Here is a 25,683-nt window from a genome sequence, read left to right as displayed (position 1 = left end):
AAATAACAGAGGAGATACTTCTTTCCTTTTGGATTCACATAGCCTCTAATTTACTTTCTTTTATTTCTTTTGATAAAGTCAGTGTATTTAGTTGTAACTCACTATGATCAAACTTGAAAAAATCAGCTAAATTAAAGAGAAAATTGCTCTTGTTCTTAATGAATCTCTTTTACGCTTTAGTCAACGGGTCACCGAGGGGAGTTAAGCTGCGGCTGGGTTTTTTTGCCACTCTTTACTGCTGATGGCACTGCTATTCCCCACAGGTAAAATAGTGCTTTGTTAAATATTAACTCAGAAACCTAAAAGCAAATATTAATCTTGTGCATAGTTGTTATAGTTTTGGGTTCCTTAGCAATATTCTGCTGTTCAACTGCTTGACTGCATTTCACATACATGAGCCATATACCCCTTGGATCTGAAAGATTTTTTTTTTGCCCTAATTAAATGCATTGACCATGAGTACTGATCTTACATACAGTGCTGCTACTAGATTCAACTTTCTTGGCTGGTCAGTGAGTTGTAGCTGAGTGCTTTTGTTTTTGAACAGTTTATTTCTGCTAAGTGAGATAACTTAATAAATAAAGTCGTTAGCAGGACACCTCAAACCTGTGAAAAGCACATCCTATGCCACGTGGAAACTGTCCTGGACAACCACAGGTGCAGGAAGTGACGCTGTTAGTAGAGCTGTTGCTTTACAGCTTCAGTGATCCGGGTTCAGTCCTGATCTCTGGCGTGTCAGTGTGGAGTTTGCACGTTTGCCCTGTGACTGTGTGGGCTTCCTCACAGTGGTCCGGTTTCCTCCCAGTCCTGTGTGATTGGTAGGCCATTTGGCCTTTATAAATTTTCCCCTAATGTATAGGTGAGTGGTAGGATCCTGTGGTGAGGACAATACAATGGAATTGGTGTTGGATTAGTGTAAATGAGTGCTTAATGGTTGGCATGGACTCGGTGAGCTGAAGGGCCTATTTCCATTCTATCTGATTTGCATGAACTCTAGGATCTCAAGTTCAAGGCATCTTACTTTCTGAAAAGTGTTCTATTCTGAATGCAAGTGGGGAAAGAGGTTTCTCTGGGGACTTCAGCACAATAAGGGGCATGGAACTATCAGTGTCAGGGAAGGAGGAGAGAGAACGAGAGCAATATTTATAGGGGATTCTGTCGTTAGGTGAGCAGATGTTCTGTGTGATCTCAGGTATGGTATGTTCTCTCCCTTGTGCCAGGGTCCAGGATATTCTAGAGGGGATGGGTGAACAGCCAGAAGCTGTTAATTTTCCCTAACGGCATATCCACACTTTAAGGGCTGCAGCACTTCAAGAAGGCAGCTCACTACCACCTTCTCAAGGGCAACTAGGGATGGGCAATTAAATGCTGGCTCAGCCTGCGAAGCCCACATTCTCCTGAAATAAAATTAACAAATGCTAAAATAATAAAACATTAGTTCCATCAACATAGGTGGAAAGAGACTTGAGGTCCTATGAGATAATATCGCATTGGGGAAACAGGTGAAGAAGCAGAACATCAAAGATACTGCAGATTACTCTCAACAACATACGCCAGTGAATACAAAAATAGGGAATTAGAAGAATGTGTGTCTGAAGAGATTCTTAGAGCAATGGGACCAGTTCTGAGGAAGGTGGGAGCTGTAAAGGTCAGGTAGGTTGCACTTCAACAGGACCAATAATTCAGCTGATGAAATTAAAGCAGCTTCCCTTAATACTGATGTAATTAACAATAATTTTCAGACATTTCCAGAAATGCATTTTTATGTTGAGGAGTCTCCTTTAATTTGGTACCTTCGAGTACAATGTGAAAGTTTATTTAACTTTAATGAACCTAGAAATAGGGCAGGCACGGTAGTGTAGCGGTTAGCGTAACGCTGTTACAGCGCCAGCGACCCGGGTTCAATTCCGGCCACTATCTGTAAAGACTTTGTACGTTCTCCCCGTGTCTGCATGGGTTTCCTCCGGGTGCTCTGGTTTCTTCCCACATTCCAAAGACATACGGTTTAGGAAGTTGTGGGCATGCTATGTTGGCTCTGGAAGCGTGGCGACACTTGTGGGCTGCCCCCAAAACACTCTACGCAAAAGATGCATCTTACTGTGTGTTTCAATGTACATGTGACTAATAAAATTACCTTATCTTAAATGAAACTTGGATTAGGTTTAATTTACAATCATCAAATATAATACTTCTTGGTGTCTTTATTATATTATGTATAATCTATCTGTTGCACATCATTGCTTTGCATTTGGAGCATGTGAAGAGAAATCCCATGAGAATACTTTTTCTTTAGTGTCCACAATATGGACTGAGGAGCACTTTTCCCATCAGAATCTCATTTTGTACAATTATTTTAAATGATCATAAAGATTTGAAAATTTTTAGTTCTGTTTATAGGCAGTGAGTGCAAAAGTAACAACACAACTGTATTGTATATCATTTTTGTTGCCCTGCTGTTTATCCTTTTTCTGACCATTCACTGTTGGTTATTGTGTTCACAGTCATTCACTTCTACCAATCTATCCTTCAATAATCTACTGAAAAGTTATCTTTCTTAACCTTGACTTCTGCATTTCCTGCTTAATTCTTATCTCTTTTTCCACAAAGTATCTTGGTTTGTAAGATATGCTGTATGAATATCTTGTGTTTTGATAGATAGCATTCTCACATTTAATAATTATAATTGTATTTTCTTTCTCTTTTCTCCAAATATTTATATATGCATTGTTCTATATATTTTCTATTTTTCATGACATATAGGACCTATGAAATTGTATTAAATGGTGGAACACCTTATGAAAAAGGCTTGGAAGTGGATCCAATACTCTCTAGAAGAGGTAGGGCTTATCTATTTTTTTTCTGCAGATATTTCTGATTCCTTCAACTATATCCTAATCTTGTTTTGCTTTGCTGTTGTAGCTAACTTTTTTGAACAGATTATGGTGTCCAGGAAGCAACCTAAACTCTTAGTGAAGCTGAAGTCGCCATCTGGTTATATGAGACATAACCTGAAGTAGGTATTTCTGTCTGTGACATTTCATATATCATAAGACCGTAAGATATAGGAGCAGAATTAAGCCATTCGGCCCATTGAGTCTGCTCTGTCATTTATTTTTTTCAACCCCATTCTCCTTCCTTCTCCCTGTAACCCTTAACCCCCAGCAAGGCATACTTATCTAGCAAGGCATACTTATTACACCAGACATACATGGCCATACCTAGTCACACTAGTAAGCAATGCTTTTTGTTGTGAATAATTAAAGTCAGAATTTTAAGAAGCTACTAAAAGTGTAAAATAAAAAGGAAGAGAGAAACCAAGGCGAGCACTGAAGGTGAGACTGGGGAATTAATAATCAGGATACAGATTTTAAACAAAGATTTTTTGCTTGTCTTCACAGTAGAAAATACTAAAAAACATCCCAATGATATTTGGAAATAAGGGCTCGAGAGAGGGTAAAACAATAACTACCATTGGTTTGCCTGGTTATGGGAATAAAGACTGACAAGTGGACTTGGTGGCCTGCATTCTAGGGTATTAGAAACTGTGGCTGCAATGTACTGTGTGCATTAGTTTTGATTTTGTAGAATTTCTAGATTCTAGGAAGTTCCCTGCAGATTGGAAACCTCAAATGTATCACCTCTATTCAAGGAAGGAGGCAGGAAATCTATAGACCACTCAGCCTAACATCCATTATTGGGGAAAATGCTGAAATCCATTGTCAACACAGTGGCACAGTCCTGATTCTGTGGAGTTTGCATGTTCTCTCTGTGACCACATGGATTTCCTCCAGGTACTCTAGTTTCCTCCGACACTTCAAAGATGTATAGGTCGATGAGTTAATTGGTTACTGTAAATTGATACTAGTGTGGAGGTGAGTGGTAGAATCTGGGGAGTTGATAAGAATGTGAGGAGAATAAAAAAGAAGGGATTAATATAGAATGAGGTTGTTTGATGGTTGATGCAGACATGATGAGCTGAAGATCCTGTTTCTCTGCTCTTTGTAGCATTGCCAAAATTTGAATTTAGCAAAGTCAAAATGACTTTGTGTCAAGGAAATCATGCTTAACAAACTTGTGCAGAAAACAAGGCTTTCACTTCCGTTTTCAAGCTTCCAGTTCAGTCCCAGCCAGGATCTCAGGTTTGTTTCTTGCTCCAGATTACAGCATCTGCAGTCTCTTATGTTTCCACGTAACAAACCTATCACTGTTGTTTGAAAATATGGTCAGCAGGATGAATAAAGTGGAATCGGTGGATCTGGTGTATTTGAATATTCGAAAGGGATATGATTAGGTGGAACATAAAAGATTATGGCACAAGGTAAATGCTCATCAGGTTGTGGGTGAATTCTTGGCATGGATAAAGGATTGGTTAACTAACAGAAAGTAGTGAGTTGGGATGAATGGGTCCTTTACAGATCTGCAGTAGGGATCAGTGTTGGACCGTCAACTATTTACAATCTATGTGAATGATTTGGATGAAGAGATGACTGTATTGTAGGAGGATGTTAATAGTTTTCATAGGGATGTAAATAAATTGAGTGGGCAAAAATTTGATAGATGAAGCATAATATGTGGAAGTTTGACTTTATCTAAATGGGTAGGAGGAATAGTAAAGTGGCATATACTGTGTAAAGGGGGCTCTGGGTGCCCTCATACATGACTCACAGGAAGTAATGAAGTACAGCAAGTAATTAGGAAGGCAAATGAAAAGTTGCAGGGATCGAGTACAAAAGGGGAGAAGTTTTGCTGCAACTGTAGAATGATGAAACTAACTGCCAACAGTTTGTTTCCTTATTAAAAGGAGAATATATTTGCTTTGGAGGCAGTTCAGGGAAGCTTTTCTAGGTTGATTCCTGAGGTGAAGTTGTATTGAAGAAAGATTGAGAAGATTGGACGTATATTTATTGACAGGGTAGAATTACTGGCTAGTTGCATAATGTTGTTTGTGTGCAAGTTATTGTAATCCCTTCTAAGGGACAGTAAAAATCTTCATTTTTAAAGACTGATTAATCAGGGACAATCCATATGGAAATGTGAGGGAATGCTGTGTCTGACCAATGATTCAATATTTAGAGGAGGTAATAAGGAGGATTGATGAGAGCAATGTGTTTGATGTAGTCTACATAGATTTCATCATGGGTTTTGGTTAGGCCCCACGTACCGAGCTTGTCAAAAAATTACAAGCCCAAAGAAGTATGACAAAAATTAATTTAGTAGCAGGGATCAAAGGGTAATCATTCACAGGTATTTTGTGACTGGAAGGATGTCAGCAATAGGATTCTGCAAGGCTCCATACTTGGTCCCTTGCTTCTTGTTGCGTATATTAATGATTTAGACAAATGTAGAGGGAATGATGAAGAAGTTATAGGTAATATAAAAATTGGCTGCGTGACTGACATTGAGGAGGAAAGCTATCGATTTTAGGAAAATCTAGCTGTTTTACTCAGTTGTCACAAAAAATGGCAAATAGAATTTAATCCAGAGCTGGGGAGATCCAGACATGGCAAAGGAATATACAGTAATGGGAGGATAGTAAGTGCTATGGAGCTTAAGAGCGAGCTTGTAGTATATTGTTCACAGAACCTGAAGGTAAAATGATGGATGAATAGGATGGTTTCCTTCATTAGATAAGGACAGGTATATATTATTTTATAATCAGAAGTACAATTTTTAAGTTTGCTGATAACCTTCAATTGGGGTGGGTGGGGATAGTATAACCACTGCATATTACAAGGATGTAATAGACCTGTGGAATTGGCAAATAACATAGATGCATATAAGAGGAGGCTGGATGAGCATATGAAGAAGAAAGGAGTAAAAGTTATTCTAATAAGTGAAGGAGGCTGGGGTAAGGATCGAGTGGAGCATAAATATTAGCATGGACTGGTTGGCTTCAGTAGTCGTTTTCTCTGCTTCTCTGTGCTGGGTAATTTTATGCTGAGAAACAGTGTAATTGGATGCTGTGATTTAACTAATTTGTTGGCAGCTATGGCATCTGTGTATAGACATCACAGAACCGTGGAACAATGTGGGGAACAAAACTGCTGATGCTGCAAATCTGAAATAAAGGCAAAATGCTGGAAACATTCAGCAGCCCAGGCAGCATCTGCAGAAAGAGAAACAGGTTTAACATTTCAGGTTGAAACATGTCAACGTGTCATTGGCCATCTTGAAGGGTCTTCAACCTGAAATGTTAACTCTCTCGCTTTCCACAGATGCTGCCTGAGCTGCTGAGTGTTTCCAGGATTGTAGAACATAGAACAGTACAGCACAAGAATAGGCCCTTAGGCCCACAATGTCTGTGCTGACCAAAATACCAATTTAAACTGCACATCTGCCAACATGTCCTTTTCCATCAATTTCCTGTCTGTTCATGTGCCTGTCTGAATGCCTCTTTAAATGCTGCTATCATATTTGCTTCCACCACCTCCCCTAGGATTTTCTGTTTGAATTGTGCAGCTGTAGAAGTCTTTAGCCTACAGCTGTGATATGACAATTACAATTCTGTTTTTAATGGCTATTAGGTAATTGCTTGCTTTATTTGCAGCTTGCTTCCAGAAACTCTGGTTGGTCCCAAGTGCTACATCCACCTGTTGGCCTTTTATCGACAATTACTTGCAGAAGCCCTTCTTAAAGACAGAATTAATATGCAAAGTGCTGGTGAGAATACTAGGCCAAAAGCCTTCATTATATCCAAATGTGAAAGTTACTGTGTTTTGGTGGGTTCCAACCTCTTAGACAGGGGAATTGCTCAGACTTAAGTATATTCCTTTATTTTAGATTCAGCTGATGGCTGATTCAATTTATGCAGTGAGCAGCTGAGCCAGCATCATGCTAGGATCAAACACTGGTTGGTGCTGCCAGCTAATCTCAGCCATAGAGAGCCAGGAGTATGACAATTGGCTGAAGTGCCTCTGCATTAGGGACAGGGAGTATTGGTCTGGTTTCCCGCTTTGATTATTTCCCAGTGCTCCTTTGCCTGAAATATGTCTCACTGAACAAATCATAGCTGTGCTTAATCTTACCCTCATTCATCATCAAGGTATACTTCTGAATTGCAGCCATTTGGTAAGCGAATGGATGAAAACTGGCACTTTAGCAAGTGAGAGGAAAGGGTGTATGGTAGTAAGAGTGAAACTTCATTGCTGCAGACACAAGTCCAAAATAGTCCTAATCTATAGCATTGGTAATTGGTGTTCATGATAAGGACTTTTTCTTAACAGTATTGACCAGTAGGTTGGTATTTTATCACTCTTCTCAGTAGTAAAAATAACTTACCGAGGGAGAACCAGTTCTGTCACATATTGGGGTAATCTGTTGCTCCAGAAATTTGGCATGTTAGGGTGAACCATAAGTACATCAATGGAAAGAATCAATTACACACATTGTTTTGGTCACAAAGGAATATGCTGTCATAGAGCTGTAGTGGTTTACAGTGCGGATGGAGAATCATTTTTCTACAAGTTTTTGTTGATTCTTTATAAGAGCAATCCAAAACCAATCTCAGTGCCCACTCTGTTCAATCAGTGGATTATACAGATAACAGACAATTATTCTTGTGTCTCTTTCTCAAAAAAAACATGCAATGACTGCCTTAGTCATTCCGTGTAGAAAGAAATTTGACCATATTTCTCACTCTCTTGCTAACAATTTTAAATGAATGAACCCACTCTATCCAGCTTCCATCATTGATTTGCCAACCACAGGAATTTTATGTTCTATTTACTGTACCAAACCCATTCATATTAACTCTCCTGGCTTTCGCAGCTGCACTTGAGTTAGTAGTGCCGTAACCCAGTGTTATCCCAGAAAGTTTCTGCAAAATGCACACTCCCTTCAGAATAATGGCTCCCAACTATAGTCAGTGCTTTATCAATAAGTTTGGTTTGATTACCTTAATAGATTATGTGCTTCCACTAGCTACATATTCCATCATGTTTCCCTATCAAGGCACTGCAACAATGATGTAACTTTAATCGGTAGAACAAATTACTGATTTCGGGACAGTTCTTGTGCCTTGTCTAATTTGCATTGCACAAAGCGATGTGAGATGTTAGAATAAAGCTCGCGTATTGGCATTGATTTTCCTTGTTTACATGCATTATAGATCTCATCTGTAACCCAGTGCTGGCAACGTTTTCAGAACTTGTGGAACAAACTGATATTGTAGATGCTCTAAGGGTAAGTCTTTTATTGCTGTTCTGCACTTTTTTTTCTGGCACAAAATCACAGATAGTTTTGGTAGCTTTAAAACTTGCATATGCCACTTCTAGAGCATTGCATGAGTCTGCTTACTTCTCACCAAATTACCAGTGGAACCTTTATTCATTCTTTTGTTACTTCAAGACGAGATTATTCCAATGCCCTCCTCCCTATTGTCGCGTGCTCCAATTTGCACAAATTCCCTAAATTATGTTCATGCATTATCCTTGTCCTCACTGACTTCCAAGAGGTTTTTTTCACCATTACAGAGTTCAAAATTCTTTCGTTAACAAATCCTTTTGTGGTTCCAGTCAGGCCTCCAATGCATTCAACTATTGCATTCAACTATTTCTACCTGCAGCGCTCCCGTTTAGGAGCAGGTCTTTTGGTTGCTTGGAGCAAAGTTGACCATATACAAATTGTTTCCTCAAAAAGTGAATTAAAAGTGTGTTGGTGGATTAATCGGAATAATATCCAATAGTCTGGCAAACCTACCAGTCCAGCACCACCAAAGCCCCAAAGGTGCTGGATTATTGGAGTTTTCCTGTAGTCTGGTGATTCATTTTTCTATGCTTGGGAATGTGTTAAAAACATTAGTAGTGCTATGGAAATTCAGGATGTTAAGGCACCCTTGAACTTATTTTTAAATACAAGTGTATCCCTGTTTGTAGGCTCTTAAGAATATGGATCGAAATAGAGAACAGTAGTAATTTGCACTTGTGTTGCTCCCAGGGACTTTCACTGAAGTACAAAAATTGAGATTGAACAGAAGTATTATGTATTAGGAACAAGAAATGAAAATGCTGCAAAATGCTGGGGTATCATATGTAGGAAAAAGAAACAGTTAACATTTCAGGTTGAAGACCCTTCTGATCATTATTGGCTATAATGGCCCTTTCTAAAGTCCTCCCCTAGTCCTACGTGGACTTTCATTACAGATTCTAATTCTGTTTATTTTGAGTTTAAACAAAACTCCAGTTATGTTTCTCGCTCTGATTTCTTTTCACTGACCCTGCGGGCTCATTGTTCACTGATTTAAAATAATCTCATTTGACAATGGGGGGAAATATTAAAAAAAATGCTTGTTATCTTAAGGGAATGAACACCTCAAATAATCAACGCTACTTCTTTCAGGACATCACTGATATCTTGTCACCATAGGAATTGGGTAGGAATATTATCTTTTACCGGCATCCATTTAAAAATTCAGTTTGCTTTCAACCTGAATATTCTAATGCTTGGAATGCGTTAAATACATCAGTGGTGCTCTTTTGCTCAAGAGCAATATTCTTGCGGGCAGGTTTGTTAGAACTTTTGGGGAAGGTTTAAACTAGTTTGGCAGGGGGATGGGAACCAGAGTGATAGGTCAGAGATTCATGTATTTAGTGTATAAGTAGATGCAGCGTGTAGAAAGACTGTGAGGAAGGATAGGCATTTAAAAGGACAAAATTGCAGTCAGTTGGATGGGCTGAAGTGTGCCTACCTTAATGCGAGAAGTATCAGGAACAAGGGTGATGAACTTAGAGCATGGGTAAGTACGTGGAACTACGACATTGTGGCCATTACAGAGACTTGGTTGTCACAAGGGCAGGAATGGCTGCTGGATATTCTGGGGTTTAGATGCTGCAAAAGGGATAGGGATGGAGGTATAAAAGGAGGGGGAGTGGCTTTGCTCATCAGGGACAGTGTCACAGCTGTAGAAAAGGAGGATGTCCTGGAGGGATCGTCTACTGAGTCAGTGTGGGTAGAAGTCAGAAACAGGAAGAGAGCGATCACTCTATTGGGAGTTTTGTACGGACCCCCCCCCCTCCCCCTCCCCCCCCCCCCCCCCCCCCCCCAATAGCAGCAGAGACACTGAGGAGCAGATCGGGAGGCAGATTTTGGAGAAGTGCAAAAATAACAGGGTTGTTGTCATGGGTGATTTCAACTTCCCTAATATTGATTGGCACCTCCTTAGTGTAAAGCGAATAGATGGGGCAGAGTTTGTTAGGTGTGTCCAGGAAGGATTCCTGACACAGTATGTGGACTGGCCGACTAGAAGAGAGGCCATACTGGACCTGGTACTAGGCAATGAACCTGATCAGGTTTCAGATCTCTCGGTGGGAGAGCATTTTGGAGACAGTGACCATAACTCCTTGACCTTTACCATAGCCTTGGAGACGGATAGGAGTAGACGATATTGGAAAGTATTTAATTGGGGGAGGGGGAATTATGATGCTATTAGGCAGGAACTTGGGAGAGTAAATTGGGAACAGTTGTTCTTGGGGAGGTGCACAACAGAGATGTGGAGGTTGTTTAAGGAGCACTTGCATGGGCCTCTGGATAGGTTTGTCCTATTGAGGCAGGGTAAGGATGGTAGAGTGAAGGAACCATGGTTGACAAAAGACATAGAATATCTTGTCAAGAGGAAGAAAGAAGCTTACCTAAGGTTTAGAAAGCATGGATCAAACAGGGTTCTGGAGAGTTGCAAGGTAGCCAGGAGGGAGCTTAAGAATGGATTTAGGAAAGCTAAAAGGTGGCATGAGAAGGCCTTGGCGAGTAGGATCAAGGAAAACCCCAAGGTATTCTACACGTATGTGAAGAATAGGAGGATGACTAGAGTGAGGGTAGGACCGATCAGGGATAAAAGAGGAACCGTGCCTGGAGTTCGAAGAGGTAGGGGAGGTCCTTAATGAATACTTTGCTTCAGTATTCACCAGTGAGAGAGACCTTGACGTTTGTGAGGATGGCGTACAACATGCTGATATGCTAGGGCATGTCGACGTGAGGAAAGAGGATGTGCTGGAACTTTTGAAAAGCATTAGGATAGATAAGTCACCGGGGCTGGATGGGATATATCCAAGGTTATTACGGGAAGCAAGGGAAGAGATTGCTGCACCTTTGGCGATGATCTTTGCATCTTCACTGGCTACAGGCCAGATGATTGCAAATGGTGGCAAATGTTGCTCCTTTGTTCAAGAAAGGGAGTAGGGACAATCCTTGGAATTATAGGCTGGTGAGTCTTATTTCAGTGGTGGGCAAATTACTGAAGAAGATTCTTAGAGACAGGATTTGTGGGCATTTGGAGAAGCAAAGGCTGATTAGGGACAGTCAGCATGGCTTAGTGAGGGGCAGGTCGTGCCTCATGAACCTGATTGAATTCTTTGAGGATGTGACAAAGCACATTGATGAAGGTCGAGCAGTGAATGTGGTGTACATGGATTTCAGTAAGGCATTTGATAAGGTTCCTCATGGAAGGCTCATTCAGAAAGTCAGGAGCCATGGGATCCAGGGAAACTTGGCTGTGTGGATTCAGAATTGGCTCACCCATAGAAGACAGAGGGTGGTTGTAGACAGAGCGTATTCTGCCTGGAGGCTGGTGACCAGTGGTATTCAGAAAGGATCTGTTCTAGGACCCCTTCTCTTTGTGATTTTTATACATGACTTGGATGAGGAAGTGGAAGGGTAGGTTAGTAAGTTTGCAGATGACACGAAGGTTGGTGGTGTTGTGGATAGTGTAGAAGGTTGCTGTAGGTTACAACAGGACATTGATAGGATGCAGAGCTGGGCTGAGAAGTAGCAGATGGAGTTCAACCCGGAAAAGTATGAAGTGATACTCTTTGGAAGATCAAATTTGAAGGCAGAATACAAGGTCAATGGCAGGACTCTTAGCAGTGTGGAGGAACAGAGGGATCTTGGGGTCCACGTCCATAGATCCCTCAAGGTTGCTGTGCAGGTTGATAGGGTTGTTAAGAATGTGTATGATGTGTTGACCTTCATTAGCTGGGTTATTGAGTTGAAGAGCTGCAAGGTAATGTTGCAGCTCTATAGAACTCTGGTTAGACCCACACTTGGAGTTCAGTTCTGGCCATTTTATTATAGGAAGGATGTGGAAGCTTTAGAGAGGATATAGAGGAGATTTACCAGGATGCTGCCTGGATTGGAGAGCATGTCTTATGTGGATAGGTTGAGTGAGCTGGGGCTTTTCTCTTTGGAGCGAAGGAGGATGAGAGGTGACTTGATAGAGGTGTACAAGATGATAAGAGGCAAAGATCAAATGGACAGTCAGAGACTTTTTCCCCAGGGTGAAAATGGCTAATACGAGGGGGCATAATTTTAAGGTGATTGGAGGAAGGCATGGGGGGGGGGGATGTCAGAGGCAAGTTTTTTTTTACACAGCGAGTGCTGGGCGCGTGGACCACGCTGCCAGCAGAGGTGGAGGAGGCAGATACATTAGGGACATTTAAGAAACTCTTGATAGCCACATGAATGATAGAAAAATGGAGGGCTATGTGGGAGGGAAGGGTTAGGTAGATCTTAGAGCAGGATAAAATGTCAGCACAACATTGTGGGCCGAAGGGTCTGTACTGTGCTGTAGTGTTCTATGTTCTATCTCCTACAAATGCTCTTTTGCTCAGGAGCTATCCAGTGATCCCTCTGAGACATTCAACAGAGGCATTGTATTTATTTACTTGAGGACCTGACAAGTTCACTCGAATCTCAATTGATCTCTTGTGGAATTTGCATAATGCTGGCAAGTCTTGCCTTGAGTTCAGCAATTGCTTCTCTCTTTACTTTCGATTCATTGATCTTCCACTGGATATGCTCTCTCGCTTCTACTTTGTGAAGGGAATATACAGCCCTGTCCTTTTAGACAACTCTCTTAATCTGGTCACATAGATGTCGGAGGATTTACTTCTCCAGTTCCCGCCAGTCAGCAACGAATTGATGTTGCTTGTTCTGGTGGCCCAATGCTTTAAACTAGCCACACCCAGGCACTGGATAATTCTGTGTCTATAAGTTTCTAGTTCATTGCCCACTCTGGAGGTGCAATATCATGCTGTGCTTCCCTTCTTTTATTAATGCTTGTATTCGAGCTACTATCAGTTACAGTTCCCAAGAGAAGGTCCACCAGTCTCTTCATTCTCAATAGCCATTTTCCTTCAATACTCACAGTTCCAAGGTGGCTTTAACTATATATAAAAAAAACAAACAGAAGGTAGCCCTGCCGTCACCTAAAGATTTTCATCTGTGCTGCAAACTTTTGGGTTACAAAACTTGTCCTGGTCTTTGCTATATGTTGCTTGACTTTTAATTATATTTTTGATGTTTTTAAGGTAATGTTCAAAGTTTGTACTTGGATGAAGGCGCCAACTAAATTAAACCTTCGCGTTCCCAGTAGCTCTAGCAATTCTGTCAAACCTGCTACGTTCATCCTTATTTTATCTTATTTTAAAGCAGCATTGATTCATAACGATGTCTGAAAATGCTGATTATTCCCATTTGACCAAACTCATTACTTTAACTTAAACTGTATGTTAGTAAATGTAATGATTGGTTCTTCATTCACAAGATTCACTTTATATAGGACCAATAATCAACTTGTTTACTCTTTTTTAAGTATCCATGGAAACACTAGTTATCTGCCTTTATGTTTATGGCTATGTTTTTTCCTTCCTTATTAATCTTATAGTCATCTGTTGCTGCATTAGAGCAACAGGCAGATTTTTATGATATACTAGTAGTTTCATGATTACTAATATTGAAAGCAGTTTTGTTTTTTACATTCCACATTAGTTAATTAGCTGAATAAAAATTCCAGTGCTGCTGTACTGGGATTTGGACCTAAGCTTTGATAAGACTTGGAGACAAGTGATTCTGGTGAAACCCTACAAACAGTTACTGGTGTATAAGTGCTGTTTAATAGCACTTTATTCACCACACTATAGCTACTGTGTTTAAATTGACCTTTGTCAGAGCCAGTTGATTGCAGCCTCATTATGCATCTTAAATCACCTTGGTTTGCATGATAATGAAGAGTGCAGTGATAAGTACAGGGCCACTCTTGAACTTGCCTCAAGTGATTGGATTTGATTAGGTTAAACTCATTAACTACTGTTTCTTTCTGTGCAAAAAGCAATAGTGAAGATCTGAGATTTACAGTTTGCAATCAAATTATCCAGATTAATTTTAGTTGAGCATTTATGATCAAAGAGCATGCAGTTCTTTCAATACTATAGTGGTAATCTTATCATAAAAACAGAAAATGCTGGAAATACTTAGCAAGTCAGGGAGCATCTGTGAAAGAGAGTTATTGTTTCACTTCTGTACCACCACTACAATACCCAGTGTTATACAGTATATCCTTAACTTTTGCAGCTTTGTGAATTTGCAGCTCACCTTCCATTGGTTAAAGCAACTTGAAATTTAACAGGACAATGTGATGAGAGTAAATTAAGAGAGACTCTTGCCAGCAATTAGAATTGAATTTTTAAAATGAAAGCCATGTACTTAAGATAATCTGTGTTGTTTGTCTGTTGTTCTCTTTCCCATTCAGAGTAAACAAACTATTTAAAAAGGGGATAAAGTTCCAGGGGGAACACACTGCCAGGGGAGGTGGTAAAAGCAGATATAACAGCAACATCCTCTCTGTGGGGGAAAAAAAAACTTGCCTTGGAAACTTCCTTTAAACTTTCCCCTTGTCACCTTAAATCTATGCCCTCTAGTAATTGACATTTCCACCCAGGCAAATAGTCTCTGACTATCTACCCTATCTTTGCCTCTTATAACTTAATATTACTTCTATCATGTCACCCCTCAGCCTCCGACGTTCCAGAGAAAACAATCCAAGATTGTCCAGCCTCTCCTTATAGCTAAATACTCTCTAATCCAGGCAACATCCTGGTGAACCTTTTTGCACTTTTTCCAAAGCCTCCACATGTTTCCTGTAATGCAGCGACCAGAAAAGCGCACAGATGTAGCCTAACCAAAGTTTATACGGCTGCAACATGACTTCTCAACTTTTATACTTAATGTCCCAACCAATAAAGGCAAGTATACTGTATGCCTTCTTTACCACATTATGTACTTTCAGGGAGCTAAGGACTTGCACCCCAAGATCCCTTTGTGCATCAATGCTCCTAAGGGTCCTGCCATTTACTGTATACTTTCCACTTATGTTTGACCTCCCAAGGTGCAACACCTCACACTTGTCTGCGTTAAATGCCATCTGCCAATTCTCTGTACATATTTCCAACTGATCTATATCCTGTTGTATCCTTTGACAATCTTACTCACTATTCATAACTCTGCACAGAGCTCCAGTCAGTGTAAACCCCTCCACCGCTACCCGCTACTTTCTATGGCCAAGCCAATTTTGAATCCAATCTATCAAGTGTCCATGGATCCCAAGTGTCTTAATCTTCTGGTTCAGCCTACCATGAGGGACCTTATTAAAGTTCATGTATACAACATCCACTGCCCTACCCTCTTCAATCATCTTCGTCAACTCCTTTAAAAAAAAACTCAAAAGACATATCTGTCCCGTGTAAAACCATGCATATCTCTAATAAGTCCATGCTTTTCCAGATGTGTGTAAAGTCTATCCCTAAGAATATTCTGCAATAATTTCCCTACCACTGATATAGACTTTCTGGTCTATATTTTCCTGTTTGTCCCTGTTGCCCTTCTTAAACGTAGGAACAACGTTAGCTATTCTCCAGTCCTCTGGGAATTTGCCTGTTGCTAAAGAGGGATACAAAGATCTCTGTCAAGGCCCCAGCAGTCTCATCTCTTGTCTCTCCCAATAACCTGGCCTCGTCAGGCCCTGGGAACTTAACCACCTTGATGCTCTTCAAGACACCAGCATCACCTCCTTCTTGATATCAACATCCCTAGAATATCAACATACCCCCCCCCCCCGATCCCACTGTCCCCCCCCCCCCCCCCGTCCTTCTTCTTGTGAATATCGATGTGAAATACTTGTTTAGTAACTCGTCCATTTCCTCTGGCTCCAGGCATAAATTCCCTACTTTGTCCTTGCGTGGTTCTACACTCTCTCTAGTTACCCTCTTGTTTTTAATATATGTATAAAATTCCTTGGGATTCTTCCTAATCGTACTTGCCAAGAACATTTCATGGCCCCTTTAGCCCCTTTGATTCCCTATTTAAGTTTTTTCATACTCCCTTTATAGTCCTCAAGGGCCTGTCTGATTTCAGCTTCCTAAACCTTGCATATGCTTCCTCCTTCTTGTAGACTAAATTTACAACATTTCTCATTGTTCAAGTTTCCCAATACTTGTCATCCTTGTCTGCCTTCCTCACAGGAATGTATTGGGCCTGAATTCTGACCAGCTGGCCTTTTAAATGACTCCCATGTGTCAGACGTGGACTTGCCCAATAATGGCTGCTCCAAATCTGCACTCCCCAGCTCCTGCCTAATACTGTTGTAATTAGCTTTCCTCCTATTTAGCACTTTTCCCCGAGCCGCAGTCTTGTTCTTATCCATGACTTTCTGAAAACTTGTGGAGTTATGGTCACTATTCCCAAAATGCCCTCCCATTGAAACTCTGATCACCTGGCCAGGCTCATTTTGCAAATCAAGGTCTCGTATGGCCCTTTCCCAAGTTGGACTGTCAACATACTGTTTCAAGGAAGCCTCATGGATGCACCTAACATATTCATGGTAGTTATATTATCTGTGCATGTTAAGGTAAGTTTATTAAGTGTTACAATTTATATACTGTACTTACCTTTTTATTTCACTTCTGTACTTTCTGTACAGGATTCATGTCCAATTCTGGAACTTGTGCCCCATGAAAGTTAAGGGTTTACAGCACAATAACAGACACATGCTCGTCTGTACGACTGCATCTAGAGCTGAGTTTGTCTTTGGGTCCTAGCACTTGCCCGTGCTAGATGGCAATTTTGGGATGCTCCTTTTAAGAGTTGGGACTGATCTGGTGACTCCAGGGAACTGTTGGCAAGCTTATGGCTGGGGCAGTGTGGCGAGCAGCCAGATAGGACTGTAACGGACCTTGTGAGGCCACAGGAACAATTGTGGCCCAAACGTATATGTCGTGCATCAAGGATTTAAAGGCACTGTAAATTTTTAACTCCTTGCTTTGTAAATTACATCAATGCTTGTCCTTCAAAAGTACTTCATTGGCTGAAGAGCACTTTGGGACATCCTACAAGAGAAATGAAAAATATTACAGAAATGCAGGTGTACAGAAACATATCCTTTGCACTTTCTCTGACTTGTTCATTGGTTTGTGGCAGTGGTGTTCTGTTGATGCGAGTGCCTTTGCTTCTAAGGACAGTTACTTTTTTTTTAGATTTTATTCGCACTTTATTCAGACATGGAGAGTCTAAGATTTCATTGCCTGAGAACCTGTCTATTTGGTTGCTGTCTTCTGAACTGCCTTGACAGTAGGCACGCTGACATCCTATGTGGTAGCTTTGGCCTTCTGAGTCATTTTGGCAGCCCTGATTGCTTGTTCTTGTTGAGCCATGTACACTTCAGGTTTCTGATTCCTGTTAGCTATAATCTCATCCCGAGACACACCTGTAGTAACTCTGTGGAACTATGTAGGTGAGAGACGAGACAAAATGATGAATATTCCTCAGAAACTGCAAATCTGCATTTCAAACTTTGTGCACCTTGAGTCCAACTGTGCATTTAAAAGAAAGAAATTATTTGTGCCTTCAGCTGAGAAGGTCTCAATCATGGGATTCTCATTCTCACCTGGGATATACTCTCACCTGGGATTGCACAGTACTTGCACAGATCACTCAAATAGTGATAGACTCTTAATTCTACTTTCCTAATGGGTGTTTGAGGTTGATTAATTGATATTAATAAATTGATTTTCAGTTAGTGGATTGTATCACAGTTTGGCTGTATTCCAAGGGAGTTCTGATGTATTATTTAAACAAGCTCTTTCAGTATTTTGTTGGCAGTTTTGTAAATAGGAATAGGAATGAATGCTTTTGCTATTTTATAATATTGTAAGTGAAAGAAATTTCCTTCACCGATATTGATACCTGATTTGTTTCCCATTTGGCAGAGTGCGTGGTCTGAAAAGGAATTAACTGTGAAACGATCTGAGAAGGTAATTTTTATGAATAATTTTATTTGCATTTGATTTGCTTGTAAATTCACAATATTGCAATGTAATGCTAATTTAGAAAGAATAACAGGCTTTTGAGAGATTGCTAGTCCCTGTTACATTGTTATGTAAAAGTACCGGAGTGCAGGTTGCTTTGCTGAAGTAGGAGGAGGCACCAATAACAACAATCAGTTGCACTTGTATACTATCTTTAATGTCAACAAGCACCCCAGGCACTTAACAGGAATGTTACCTAACAAAATGTATCAGGTGAACAATCATCATGAAATAGCTCATGTGTGCCTCTTACTGATTATTCAAGAACAGCAAAATAACTGAAAAGGCAATACAACAAGGTTATAACTATTTGGCTCTTGATTCTGGAAGAGCTGTACTTTTGAAAACACAAAGTCTTTTTTCTCTAACTATTGTTCTGGGTCTGGTAGTCCAAAATCACTTCTCTGGTTAGGAAATCAAATTAGTTTTCAGAGTTGCAGAGACAATTGATAAGACAAAGGGAATAACTTTGGGGTGAAGCCTGGGTTTCCCAGATGATCTCAGTGTTTGCTGGTTAATGAGAGCAGTTAGAGAGAGGGAAAACAATCAAAGGGACGTGCTAAAGCTGTGAAATGTAGTCAAAGCTGTGAAATGTAGTCAGAGCTGTGGTTGAAACCTGAAACTAAAAGGAGAATGTAGAAATGTCCAGAATGGGGAGAATGGAATGGAATCGCTGCAGGAGGTAGGGTGAGAAGAAGTATAATCAAGGTAACTGTGGGAATCTTTGTGCTTGTAATGGATATTAGTCGCTAACCTGTCCCCTGAGATGGAGACAGAGAAATACAGAAAGAGAAGGGGCCCTGTGAAAGTGAGAGCAGAATGAAAGTTGACAGCAAAAGTAATAATTTTTGAATTATGTATGAGCAGAGGAAACAGTACCAATACAGTCACAAATGTACCAGAAAAGGAGTTGAGGGAGGAGGTCTGAGCTGGACTGAAAACAAGGAATGTTCCATGTATTCCATGAAGATACAGTTTTAGCTTGGATCCATGCAAGCTTCCATACCTTTGATCTGGAGAAAGTGAGTGGAGTTATTCCATGTAAGAACAAGTTCAGCCAAGCACGTGTGTGTTGGTGGAGGGGAAATAGTTGGGCCTCTCAGACCATCCTGCTGTGGAGTGGAGCTGTCGAGGAATTGCATGTCAGTGATAAAGGTGAGCTGGCTGGGTCAAGGAACTGGTGGAGGGCATCAGAGGTGTTTTGAATGTAAGTGGGAAGGGGCTGTCCTGGGGAAAAGGAATGGAATCAAGGTAGCAAGAATTAGATTTAGTGGGAGAAGAGCATGCTGAAACAATAGCCAATCCTACTTGTGGATTTTGGTGAGGAGGTGGAAGCAGGTTAAGGGACTATGAAGCAGGAGGCTGTGGAGGGAAGATCCTGGAGAAATGAAGTCAGTGACTATCTGGGAGACAATGGCATGATGTTAAGTGGTGGGGCCGTATTTTCTTATTTTCCTGACAGCTAGGAAGTAGGTCATTCAGCCCATTGAGTCTATGTTGGCTTTCTCACCAATCAGATCAGTCCCATTCCCCTGCAACTATTCTAAGTTAATGCCCAGTATCCTCTTGTGCTTCTACCACCAATCACCAGGGTTAATTTACAGTAGCCAATTAACCTACCAGCATGTCTTTGGGATGTGGCTAAAACCAGCTCACCAGGAGATTGGAATCCAGAGAGAGGGATATGAGGAGGTGTCTGAGAACTGGCATTTGGCCTCTGGGAGCTAGAGGTCAAGCCATCTTGCCAGATCACACTGCACCACTCTTGTTGGTTGATTCAAGGGGGATATCAGGGTTGGTCCATAATCGGTGGAGTGCTGCATTCAGAAGGGAGTAGGTTAAAGTGAGTAAGCTGAGTGGAAATATTGGGATGGTCGATGTCACGTTGACAGGTAGCAATGAATAGATTAGAGAAAGTAACAGGGCTAAAGGAAGTGTTTCTGTTGATCAGGAGTTCTCGAGATGGAATCTCCCCAGAATTGTTGAAGAGTCTTTGACCTGAACCGTTAACTTTGTTTCTCTCTCTACCTCTGTTTCTATCTCTGATCTGCTTAGTGTTACCAGCATTTCCTGTTTTTACTTCAGAGTTCTAGCATCAGCAGTTTTTTTTTCTTGATTTTCAGTTAGTTGGAGCAGAGGTGATGTTTCAACCTGCCAATAATCTCTAATGCATTTCCACTGACAAAATGACGATTATTGCACTTTGCATGTTGTATAGATTGTGCCTTAAGCCATGTTGTCAGCAAATGGAATTTATCACTGAATAAGCAACTATACAAGGCAAACCAGACTGCTGCAGATTGCAGGTATTGTGACTATGGCCACTATACAGGACACTGACCACAGCTTGTAAAATGAAGAGCAAACATGAGTCCATGGAACAAGCCCATCTGCCTGGGGATTACTACAGTGGGACATTAAACAAAGCCACAGCCCACCAATATATTAAATAAAAAATACTAAGTTCTTTTTAAATACAATGACACTTATTTCCTCAACCACCCTTCCAGACTTGGAATTTTTTTTCTCAGCTCTCATTTGATTCGGTTACTTCAACTCTATGCCCCTGTCTGCAAAGAGAACTATATCCTTCCTACCCTTTCTATCTTGTCTTCTCAACCTAATTAAACATCTCCTCAAGCTTCGACATTCCTTTTTGTAAAAATCCTTGGACTAGTATATTTCCTCATAATTAAAATAAATGAATGATTGCCACTATCTTAAGGGACATGTGGACGTGCATGTCAAGGACAAAAACAGAAAATGTTGGAAAAACTCTAGGTCGGGCAGCATCTGTGGAAAGAGAAACAGTCAACATTTGGGTATACAACCCTTCATCTTTTCACAGATGGACTCTGACTCGCTGAGTTTTTGCAGAATTTTCTGTTTTTATTTCATATTCACAGCATGTGCAATTTTTTGATTTTCATGCACGTCAAGGACTCTGTTGTTCTGCACCACTCAACGTACTACCATTCATTGTGCATTCTTTTTTCCTCACTGCCAAATTTTGAATAAATGTAATACTATACATAGGTTTTCTTCTTGGGCAGTCCCTTGAATTAAGAATGACTTCCTTCCACTCCACTTTTGTGGGTTCTAAGGTAGCTGATGAGATCATTATGGGAACTGCAGAATATTCCACTAATCGTGTAGGCGGTGGCCAATGGGACATGTAGACACCTAGCTTGCGAGGTGGCATATTCCTTCTGCCACTTAAGCAGAGCTTCTGCATGCTCCTGATGTATGACCCCAATAACAGCCTGAATGCTGCTTCTCCATTTTGAGCGGTCATGGGTTAGAGGTTCCAAGCAGATGGTGAGGATGTTGCACCTCAGCAAAGAAGCTTTGAGCACACCCTTCTGTCTTTTTCTCAGTCTGCTTGGTAATCTGCTTCTATGGCAAGAATGTAAAAGATATTTATCATTAAGGATATGCTGTTTCCAATTGCTTAAGTTTCTAAAACTGGTTTGGTTCCACAATATCACATATTGTTCTCAGGGAGGCAAACTTCTAAACCACGTATCTGACTTTGGCTTCTGGTTTTGTGATGTGATAACATCGGTGCCACAATACATTCCACAGATGTTTGTCTAATTGTATTGGATCCATGGAGTTAAAGATCTAATACAACCTGCAGTCTTGTTTAAACTTGTCTGCTGCTGGAATTCTATTTCTCCCACAAGTAAAACTTTATAGAGATTTAAAGAAAAAAACATAAACTCCATTGATGTATCTTTAGGGTTGCACTGTCACTTATGTATTGCTAAGAAATGGAAAAGTATGCAGATGGGAAAGTACAAATACAATCTCACTGTTTCTTTAGACTTTTTTAAATATATTTCCCCAAATCTGCCAGTACTAGATTCTAATCAATTGTTTATTTTGTATTAGCAGGATACACCAGTTAAGGGTTTGTTGTTTTGATCAAAGTTGTACCTGCAGGATGCTGTTCAATCCAGATAGGATTTTAAAATGTTTTTAATACTTTACATATTTTGATGACTAAGTTGCAAAAGAATTGCTGTTTAAATGAATGTTAAAGATGTCTTATCCTCACAGAAGTAGCTCACACTTTAATTCTGTTCTTTACAGAGAGATGAAGAATTTATGAAGCATTTATTTGTCCAAGTGTACCATGACAGTGTATACCCTCTTCTTCGTTCTACAACTCTCCCAGCAAACAAATGGGCTGATGAGGAAGTTGAAATTAGCCGATGGAAGGACATAGCTAATTTTTTACAACAAACCCAAGAGAAAAATGGCTCACTTTACAGCTTACTTTCTCCAGAGCATGCCTATCATGTTTTTGATATTTCAGAAATAAGCTATGATTTCCTGGGAGTGACTCAAAAGGCTGTTTCATCAACAGAGCCACAAGCCTGTCTATAAATGAGAATGGTATTATTTAAGGCTGGTCATCAAACATTTAATAATTGGGAGAAAGGGAATGAAAATAACCAAAGATTGCCATTTTAGTTTTATCCTTATAAGCTCAGTGACTGTTGCTATGATGGTGGTATTTCTGCATGATTTTAAGTTGTCAAAGGGCTCTTTTCCCGCTAAGATCTGTCCTGGTATTTCACCAGGTACTGTTTGCAGGTAATATTTCTCTGTATCCTTTTGTACTCTTTTCAAATCCTCATCCATCCATTTTAAATTATCTTGTTGTTTCTGCTGCAATAGTCGCTGTTAGTAATACCTTTCATGTAAGAAATAGGAGCAGGGTTAGACAAATGGCCCCTTCGAACCTGCTCTGCTATCATCAAGATCATGCCTGATCTACTTCAATACCATTTTCTGCACTGTTCCCATATCCATTGATTCCCATAATGTCCAGAGTTCTATTGATTCCTGTTTTTGAATGAACTCACTGAGCTTCCACAGCCTTCCCAATATTCATCGGTAATTAGCAAATATTTGGCCATAAACCTTCCCAAAACTTTTCATTATCTTAGAAACCTTTTTCAGATTTCCTACTGAAACCATCTCTGTTCCTTTGGGGGGTGGGGGGGGGGGTGGAGGAATTTGTGATTTTCTTCATAATTATTACACCTTGCACAAATTCTGTGTAAACTTCACCATACTGTTTCTACTTTTTTTTTAAAGTCCATCCTATAATAATGTGCACTGAAGCTCAATCTTGGTAATGTAGGCAAAGTAGCATCTTGTTCCACATTTATCCACATTGGGATTTGAACCTATGACCATTGGGTTGCTAGTTTAAAATCAAAGCCAGTCAACTGCTACACGCAGACACAAATTTGTAGCTGCACACGATAATAGAGGTATGTTGTGTGACTGAGTAGACAAATGACAATTTAGTATCTTATGGATGTATTGTAAAAATCAGATACAATGTTCCTTGTTTTTGAGAGGCCTTACTTATAGAACCCTTGTATTTATTTTAAAAAAAAGAAAGCTTTGCTGGCACGTTTTATATTGACCAGGGAGTGCGAGAATATGATAGTTCCTTGTTTCAAGCTTTTCATCTTAAAAGTGTATATTTGTACAGTTGACTTTTTTACCATAAGTATGAAGGTACTTTGTGCACTTAGATAAGTGATGGCTGGTCTTTTAAGGAATGTTATAAAAATTGTAATGATTAAAATCAACATATTTGGGAGAAAAAATGTTCTATATCCTTGAAACAAAGGAACTGTACATTTTCATGAATTATTATAGAGTGTATTTGTGACAGTAGTGCACAGCTAGAAAGAATATTTCTTAGCTTAGACATCTGAGGTGGAAAGTGGACTGGTATTTTTTCTTTGAATCCATGACTTGTATTTATCAGAGCAATTAACCAATTCTTTTCCAATTTATTGCTACAATCCATCTCAGGTAAGCAACACAATCTGATGTCCACAGAGACACGAGATTCTGCAGATTCTGGAATCTGGAGCATAACACACAAAATGCTGGAGGAACTTCGGGTCTTGATAAAGGGTCTCGACCTGAAACGTCAACTGTTTACTTCTCTCTATAGATGCTGCCTGACCTGCTGAGTTCCTCCAGTGTTTTGTGTTTTGTTACAATTTGATGTCCAATCTTTTCATCATTTTTTTTTTCCAAACTTTATCACATTTCCTGTGAAGCATTTACTTTATTTATTGCTGTGATTTATTTCTTGAGCTTGATGAAAGAGGAGCTCATTTTTTGATGTACCGTCTTCTCTATAGAAATTCAGGTTCAATGAGTGAGATTAACTATGAATGACCCTGTGTGTCCTCCTGTAGTGTGCCCTCACATTTATTTAATTGTGTTGGGATGATGATACACAAAGGCAATTTAGTCTAACTACAGCAAACTTGTCACGTATAACACCTGCACAGTCCTGAAGGTTGTTGCAATTTTTGTTGAACACATTGTCTGAAACATGCCTTTCCTGCCCCTGCTTTTCCCATTCCCATGATGATTAAAATAAGATAGCAGACAAAGCCCAGGTACTACAAAACACTCAAAGTACACATTGGGTTCCTGGGCAAGCTAACGGCTTGCTGGGCAAGCTTTGTTCTATTTTTTTTAAAACAAGGTCCCTATTGTGCACTAGATGCTTTCATTTGTGTTACTTTATCTCAGAACTGAGGATATAAACCTATGTGAGTCAATTTTAACAAAGTAAACCTGGGAGTCTGCATGAAGACACCAATCCCCTGTAATCTAAACTGCGGTACCCTGAATAAAACACCTACCTAGAGCTCTTAACCTGGGGTGTGGGGCATGCATACTGATGGCAGGGAGTGGCATATAAGCTTTTTCTTCATTCGTGCACAGGATGGTCAGCATTTAATGCACATTCCCTAACTGCATTGAGTAGATGTCAAGCTGCAGAAGAAGCCAAATGGGCATGCTGTCCCTTGGGATCAACATATTTTTGCTGTGGGATTCAGAGTCATTCACCAGGCATTGAGCAGGGCAAGGAGACAGAGGATGGGCCTCTATGGCAATTGGTGGAAGAAGAAAGGAGAAGAAACCAGTAAAGCCTCCCACTCTGCAGTATGCATCTGAATAAGGGAAGTGATGGAGACCCTTGACTTATGGAGAGAGAAATTCATCTCCATGGATAGAGAGGAGCAACTAGTGCAGGCTCAGGGATTTACTGACAGTGCAAGCTCCCACACGGTGCATTGCTGATGTATTGCACCCACCTCACAAAGATCTCCACAAACACTATGGACCTTCACCAGAGCATTAAGAGGTTTCAATCATTCTATGCCCAAATCATGTGTGAATTTGGTCAATGCAGGACTTGAGGACTTGCATGATTCCTTTAAAATTGCAGTAACTGAACCCACTATATTACAGCTAGTGCCTGTGGAGGGGCAAGCATTGTCCTCGTTATGTCTGACTCTTTGCATTGGTCAGATCAAGAACAAGAACAGAACACCCTCACAATGAGAGACGTTGAGGGGCAGCTGTGGGGAAAACCACCAGATCCTGTGGAAAGTCTGAGCTCATATAATGAGAGTCTCTGTGTCCATGAGTGGCATGACCTGAACAACATGGGCAAATAACGTTTGTACTGTGGAAGTGACGGTCAATGACCCTCTCC

The 25,683-nt window shown here is 40.4% G+C and overlaps 1 protein-coding gene across 2 annotated transcripts in view; it reads left to right on the top strand.

Moving 5' to 3' along the window:
• Positions 1-23,776, top strand: part of nphp1 (nephronophthisis 1) — a 68,154-nt gene extending 44,378 nt beyond the window's left edge. Inside the window, exons 14-20 of one of the 2 annotated variants that reach the window (XM_052024647.1) lie at positions 181-263; positions 2,761-2,837; positions 2,920-3,013; positions 6,548-6,660; positions 8,108-8,181; positions 18,030-18,074; positions 22,224-23,776. In XM_052024647.1, coding sequence (XP_051880607.1) covers positions 181-263; positions 2,761-2,837; positions 2,920-3,013; positions 6,548-6,660; positions 8,108-8,181; positions 18,030-18,074; positions 22,224-22,520 — 783 coding nt within the window. In that variant the 3' untranslated portion in view covers positions 22,521-23,776. The remainder of the gene's footprint in view (positions 1-180; positions 264-2,760; positions 2,838-2,919; positions 3,014-6,547; positions 6,661-8,107; positions 8,182-18,029; positions 18,075-22,223) is intronic. The other variant, XM_052024648.1, reaches the window with a different exon arrangement.
• Positions 23,777-25,683: the final 1,907 nt, after the last annotated feature.

This window comes from Pristis pectinata, chromosome 10 (genome assembly GCF_009764475.1).
Source record: "Pristis pectinata isolate sPriPec2 chromosome 10, sPriPec2.1.pri, whole genome shotgun sequence".
NCBI classification, from domain to species: domain Eukaryota; kingdom Metazoa; phylum Chordata; class Chondrichthyes; order Rhinopristiformes; family Pristidae; genus Pristis; species Pristis pectinata.
The sequence above is the reverse complement of the archived record's forward strand: the minus strand, read 5'-3'. Positions and strand labels throughout refer to the sequence as shown.